The 7,500-nt window shown below is 46.1% G+C and overlaps 1 protein-coding gene and 1 long non-coding RNA gene across 2 annotated transcripts in view; both read right to left on the bottom strand.

Moving 5' to 3' along the window:
- The window catches only part of bcas3 (BCAS3 microtubule associated cell migration factor), a 207,292-nt gene that overhangs the window by 16,324 nt on the left and 183,468 nt on the right, over nucleotides 1-7,500 (bottom strand). The window contains exon 23 of the mRNA XM_076137652.1: nucleotides 1,063-1,239. Within this exon, the coding sequence (XP_075993767.1) occupies nucleotides 1,063-1,239 (177 nt within the window). The remainder of the gene's footprint in view (nucleotides 1-1,062; nucleotides 1,240-7,500) is intronic.
- LOC142988470 (uncharacterized) overlaps nucleotides 3,618-7,500 on the bottom strand; it is a 93,056-nt gene continuing 89,173 nt past the window's right edge. The window contains exon 3 of the long non-coding RNA XR_012960589.1: nucleotides 3,618-3,701. This is a non-coding gene — a long non-coding RNA (uncharacterized LOC142988470). The remainder of the gene's footprint in view (nucleotides 3,702-7,500) is intronic.

Raw genomic sequence — 7,500 nt, 5'->3', positions numbered from 1 at the left:
CATGTCTGCTGCAAGGACACACACACACACACACACACACAGGAAGACTCAAGGCGTGTGCAAATATGCCAAAAGCCCCGAGCGCACGCACACACACACACACAAACGCACACACACATGTGTACACACACAGTGAGCACGGTGGTGGTGCTGAGCTCAACCATCACTGCACCTTGCATAGGCACACTCATGCTGAGTGACGCCGCAGTGAGGAAGCATTCCTGGATAAATGGACACAAAGTGGATCTCTAATGAATCACAGTGATAACCAGCCTGAGCTCAACACCCACACACACACACACACACACACACACACACACACACACACACACACACACACACACACACACACACACACACACACACACACACACACACACACCGACACACTCACCGGGAGCTGTTCATGCACTTCTTACACTGTATGCATACAACAAACAACCATGTCTGTCTATACCATGTTACAGCACTGCTTTGCACACTGAGTGAAAGTAGGCTGTCTTGTTATTCTTGTACATGATGTAGAAGTGGAAGTAAAGCACCAACAAAAACAAATATCTCTGCTTGTGTCAGGTAAAGATTAGTGTAACATATTCAGTTTTGGTTCTCAGTCACTTCTAAAGCTTCTGAGATGTTCTAAGAACTATGGATCTGCAGACAGAGCTCTTGCCCTTCATTTATTGACCCATTTGTTGCCTTTCAGCAGCCTTTATGATAACATGACCTCACTTTCTTTAACATCTATTTGGTGTGTTCCTCAGATAAAACTAACTTCTTCCCCTCAGCCTAGTTTGGCTCCTTTGGTTCCCGTTTTCAAAATAAGATACATTCTAAAACCTTGAAAACACTAACAGTTGATTGCAGATTTGCCTTTTCTTGCAAAAATGATGACATCGTGACCACGGCTGCACTGAGAATAACCACTCACTGTTTGACTTTATACTGGAGGCCTGTCTGAAGATTTAATGTAAAGAAATGGTAGCAAATGAAGTTTGTGTGTGATTGAGATACAGAGACCTGATGTGTCTATGTATGTGTGTGTACTCTGTAGTCTTCACTCACCTGTGGCAGAGCCCACGATATCTCGGGAGGGGGACTCGGACATGGCGTCGGCCAGTCTCTCCCTCAGGCCCTCGTCGCTGGCGTCTGCTGAGCCCACGTTGTGCCTCGGCACGCCAAAGCTCTCCGGCCAGCTTCCACACACCTCCAGCAGAGTCACGCCACGCCCATCAAACGGGCCTGAACACAAGGAGGGACAAAGGTAGATTGATTTCCACATGGATGAAGGGAAGCATCAGATAAATGACTGAACATTCGGTTGAATATATGATTGAGAGCTACTGTATTGATTCCTTATATGAGTCAGTCTCCTGTACCAGAAACATCATGACATCATGTTCAGTCAGTGACTGTGGGCTCTGGATCAGGTTGAGTTCTCTGACTCAGTGTTAGTGGTGAAGTGTGGCATTGGTGACTCAGTGATGAAGAGGAAAAAGAGCCATGATGAGAGGAAACTTCACCTAATCAATGAGGTAAGAGGTTGATTACAAACACAACAGCAGCATGGGAGTGTGTCTGTGTCAACATGGATGTGGATCATTGTTTTGAGCTTTATTTTGGGTGCAAACTCACACACCTAACAAACAACGTGTAACCACAACGCAATCTTCATGCCTGTCAAAGCAAATCTACACAGCTCCGCACTGCACCTTCATCTCTCCTCCTCCTCCTCCTCCTCCTCCTCCTCCTCTGTCTGCCCTAATTTCTGCAATCAGAGAGATCTTGTGCTTTGGAGCCAGAAAGTCTGCAACCTGTTTCTCTGTACATGTCTGTGTGTGTGTGTGTGTGTGTGTGTGTGACCAGTCAGGCAAGCAGGCATGCAGACGCTAAACAACTGGTTTATTCTATTAGTGTTTCAATTTGGCCTGGTCACTGTGCCTGCCAGCGCTGAGAGGCGATGAGAGTCTGAATGGGATGATTTAGTGACGGTGTTAGAGCTGTGACTCTCTGTGACTCTGTGTGACTCTCTGTGACTCTGTGGCTCTGTGTGACTCTCTGTGACTCTCTGTGTGAGTCTGTGTGAGACTCTGTGTGGCTCTCTGTGACTCTCTGTGACTCTGTGTGACTCTCTGAGACTCTCTCTGTGACTCTGTGTGAGACTGTGTGGCTCTCTGTGACTCAGCAGGCTTAACAACAACACAAAGCACCCACATCACAGCTTTCACAGCAGCTTATCATCACTTCATCATCTCCCTGTGTGAACTGAGATAACACACAACAGACACACACACACTAACACACACTTAGGACACCACAGCAACAACCTAACTCTAAAGACTAATAAGTCTCCCTTACAAACAGATGACCTATAGACTCCATGTTCCTCTGACTTTAGGGTCACATTGGAGGGATTCTTTGCTCAAATGCTGCAAACACCTTCAGTCCTTCTGACCCAGACTCATATAAGAACATCAGTATGACTTTAAAGCCTCATGTTGTGTCCCTTGATGTGAAGAGGAAGTGCTGCCTTCACCGTTTCCCCGCTCACTCCCCTGTTGGCCTGAGCCGGGTGTAGACAGGAACGTGTGTCCTTCAATATGCATGAAGTGACCAGGAGGTTATGAGCCATGAGAGGTTGTTCCCATAGACCCCCAGCTCCCTCAGAGCAGGCGCCCCCCAAACTACCATGAAGGCTATGATCCCTAGTTGGCAGCAGAGACTGTTCCATTTGTGTTTGCTGGAATGCAGGATCAGGATGGAGGGACCAGAGCCAGAACCCTGAACCTGGGTCTCTGCAGTAGTGGTGGACAACAGATGGACTGCATGGAGCAAAAACCATTACAGGTATGAACTGCTGCTGCTTAGAGCTTTGGAATCTATGGAACACAACAACAACAACAACAGAGCTTCTCTATTGGCAATGATCTCATATGAAACCACATCGAGGTCACAATGTCTCCACTCAACTGAAGTTTAGGAGATTAAATCTGAACATTCTGGATTATGAGCATTATAACTGATAACTATATGAACTATATGAATGTTCTGCTATGAGCTCATCACCATGAACTCCATAACATGACCCAAGAGTCCAATCAAACTATAAGAATGATCTGTAATGATTTAAACATATTAACACGCGATGTGGTCACAGTTATCTGTCCCCCTTTCACTTTCTGTCTCACACACACGCACACACACACGCACACACACACGCACACACACACACGCACACACGCACACACACACAGAGGAATGTCCCTGTAGTGGTCTTGTGGTATCAGTGGAGCAGCAGTGAGGAGGAAGATGATGATATCAAAGGCAGAGTGGAGATGAGGACAGGAGAGAGATCCTCTGTTCTCAGAAAGGTGCTAAGGGTCAGATAAGGTGAGGAAGAGGAGATCATCATCATCATCATCCAGGGAGAATATGAAATATGATTTATAGTAGGGAACTAAAATAATTTATGTGATGATTATCATTTTATCACACTAAATTTTAAATAAATAAGTTTTAAAAAGTATAAAAGTATAAAAAGTATTCAGTCACCATGACATGAAGAATGAGCTTAAATCCTATTAGAGACTTTGGAGATAAGCTTTGGAATACATGAACACACACACACACACACACACACACACACACACACACACACACACACACACACACACACACACACACACACACACACAGGCAAATAGCTTTAGATTGATTGAATGAATTTTGTTTTTAAATGCATAGGCTTGTAAACCTCAGTGGAGCTTTAAGCAGGAGGATGATGATGATGATGATGATGATGAAGATGCATCTTTACAAGCAAAGGGCCAACGTTTACTCAACAACACTAAGCTGTCCGCTCCAGATGGCTTCACTGCTACAACATTCAATTCTGCTTCTACAAAAACACACACACACACACACACACACACACACACACACACACACACACACACTACCATGAGGCACAATCAACCAGCATGTAGTATCATATCACACACACACACACACACACACACACAGACACACACACACACACACACACACACACACACACACACACACACACACACACACACACACACACACAGGCTCTCAGGCTCAGCTTTGATGGAAGGTCTGTTGGCACTAAAGCGGAATCCTTTGAAAAATCAATCCAACACACACACAGCGCCTGCTTCTGAAGTGCAGCAAAGTTATCAGGAAGCTTAGGCACCGTGTGTATGTGTGTGTGTGTATATGTGTGCGTCTCTGTGTGGGTGTCTGTGTGTGCGTCTGGTCAATCTCAGCTATGCTGCAAGCCAGTGACAGGTGCTAATGCTGGGGTGAGAGGCTGCACGGGCCTCTGTGCTCCCTACTGTGATAACACACACACACACACACACACACACACACACACAACCACACACAACCACACGCACACACACACACACACACACACACAGTAGCCTGGACACTGATAGCCAGTGAGCCGGGCAGATCAAAGGTTTTGACTGACGTGGCTTTTCTGGATGATAAGAGATTGGCTGAGCTTTAGGAAGAGCTTCAGCTTTATCAGACCGGCTGTGTGTGTGTGTGTGTGTGTGTGTGTGCGTGTGTGTGCGTGTCAGGGCCCATACTGACCGTGTGTGTGTGAGAGCCTCTAACTATTTATTTCATGATCCATTAGTAAATGTCCATCGTAAAGTCCTCAGTCATCTAATATGACTCAAACACATTGATCACATTGATCCACCTGCTGCTCATGACTTTACAAGGAAAAACATCAAATTGAAATCATGATCACCAAGCCCACCATTAAGTATTTCTATTCCAAAAACATGATTCAATACTCTAACTAATAATATTAACAATTAAATAACAATAATAACAAAGCAATATTTTTGCAGAAGCAGCTAAGCATCATCATCCTCATCACTATGACGACTGTGTTTTCGTCCAGTAACCACTGGAACATTAAGAGAACATGAAGGCTACAGATACTGCATTAGTATCTGAACACAATGCTTCATCCACGCTCAGCCTTTCTCCTCCTCTTCCTCAGCAGCTTCATCTCAAAGTGTGTATGTAGAAAATGGTCAGCTAGAGCAGAAGGAGCTGTTATGACCGGCCGAGCCTTCTGACTGCTGTGATGAACCCCTGCCAACATGGCCGACCTTGAGGCTGACCATGAAGCTGATGCTATCAGAATGACGACACAGTTCACAGAGGAGACGTCTCTGAAGGACCGGAGCTCAACCGGCTCGGCTCCTGGACCGGACTAATGAACGTTCGTGCAAGGTTGGAAAGAAACCAAAACCAAACCAGCTTTGATACCTGAAGCAAGACCTCTGGCAACAAGTGTGTGTGTGTGTGTGTGTTTGTGTGTGTGTGTGTGTGTGTGTGTGCTTTCTGATATAACTGTACATCACACACACACACACACACACACACACACACACACACACACACACACACACACACACACACTCATTCCCCTGGTTCTGGGTTACCTGAGCATGTCAGACTCTCGTGCCACATTAGTTTTAACTCAATTAGGCTTTAGTGGCGGTGTGCAGCGGTCAGGCCGGCCTTTATGATGGCTGCTGCTGTCTGTGCTGTGATGCTGAGTGCTGGGTCCAGGTCCTGGGAACACAGGGACCTTCTGTTACCAACAAACAGATCATAAATCAGGGGCTCGGGGGTGTGAACTCCACAACGTTCCCACTTTATCAGCTACACCTGCACGGCGTAATGCAGAGCAGCAGATGTGCCTTCAGCTCTGCCTGGGTGGAGTTCAGTCTCTCCACACTGAGCTGCAGAGGTGGGGGGGTTCTAATACGGCCTGACTCAGGGATGAGACCTGGGGCCGGACCAGAACCAGACACACAACAGAGACAAAGGCAGACTGAAGAACAGAATGTAAACTAAATGCACTTCCAGTCTGAATATCAGCAGATACATCTAAATACATGGAACACCTGGTTGTTTAGAAGTTCTGCTCCTGAACTCTGACCCTGATTCTGTCCCAAAGTAACAGAGGGAGTTGATCCTGGTCCATTTCTTCACCCCTGATATTTCCTCACAGTCCGAAGCCAAAGCTTAAGCTCTTCCTATTCCACTTGTAAAGATGGATATGAAACCGTGTGTGAGATCTGCAGGGAGCCGATCATGTGAGCGGAGCGCTGCTGAATGAGTTCAAAGCTCAAATCATGGAGAGCAGCCAGCAAATGACTGAAATCCTGACAGTGAAAGGTCCTCAGACTCTCCCGTGTGTGTGTGAGAGCAGAGTGAGAGCAGAGGACCTGAACGCATTCACTTAGAACCAAGGACAGGGACACGACTCATCTGATGTATAGAGAAGTGAACACAAACACACTGCTGCTCTCACACACACACACACACACACACACAGAGTTTATAACTGTGAGGGGAACGTGTAGAGACAGTTAGTTAGGCAGGGAGAGAGAGAGAGGGAGAGGCACTGAATAGATTCTGTGTGTGTGTGTGTGTGTGTGTGTGTCCTTGATTTCCTCAGGGAGGCAGTGAGAGTGCTGCTCACTGGTGAAGTCGTTTTGTGGAGCCGGTTTAGTGTTAATGGAGATGTAAGCTCACAGGATTAGCACCCATAGGTGTGTGTGTGTGTGTGTGTGTGTGTGTGCAGGACCTTTCTTTCATTAAATTAAGACCGTTGCTTCTAAATCATTTACTCCCTCTGCAGTCTCTATGGTGTCAGCTAAGTGTTAGTAATCCCCATCAATACCAGGGTCTACCCAAGGGCACTTTACTCACTACCACACACACACACACACACACACACACACACACACACACACACACACAAGACATATGGCTTTCGCATACAAAAAGACGCATTAACTTGTACGCAGTTAATTGCAGATAAGTAGTCTCACACACACAAACACAGACACCCACCCACACACACACACACACACACACACACACACACACACACTTTACCACCCACTAAGGGAGATCAAGGTGTGTCAAAGTAAACAGTTTGGCTCAGGACCTAAACGCCGTCCCAGCATGCTTTGGCTTGTATGTGTGTGTGTCTCAGCATCGTGTCAGCCCTGACTTACACACAACATCACACACTCTCTCACACTTTAACATGACTGAAGAGACTTAAACACACTTTACAGTCCATGCTGTTCATGACAGTGGAACACGGCCGGTGCCATGAAGCCTCAGCAGCTGGATCACTGAGTGCTTCATGTCTGTGAGGAGTGCACCTTCTGATCAACCAAACATGACGACACACACACACAAACCCTCAGCTAAAGATCTGTGTGATCTCTGTAATGATATGGCTCATGAATACCTGATGCCTTTTAGAGTTATAACCTTTATAATGAGCTTTCTAAATCAGTGCAGAAGATTTATTACAGGTAAACACAAGACACATCAGCGCTCAGCTAACATGAGCTGTGATTTATAATCAATCATTCCTCCTTGGTTCCATGTGACACAATAAGTTTCAACCAGGTGTGTGTGAGAACA

The sequence above is a fragment of the Genypterus blacodes genome, unplaced genomic scaffold, assembly GCF_046128005.1.
Source record: "Genypterus blacodes isolate CSIRO-AG114 ecotype Tasmania unplaced genomic scaffold, CSIRO-AGI_Gbla_v1 ptg000330l_1, whole genome shotgun sequence".
NCBI lineage: Eukaryota > Metazoa > Chordata > Actinopteri > Ophidiiformes > Ophidiidae > Genypterus > Genypterus blacodes.
The sequence above is the reverse complement of the archived record's forward strand: the minus strand, read 5'-3'. Positions and strand labels throughout refer to the sequence as shown.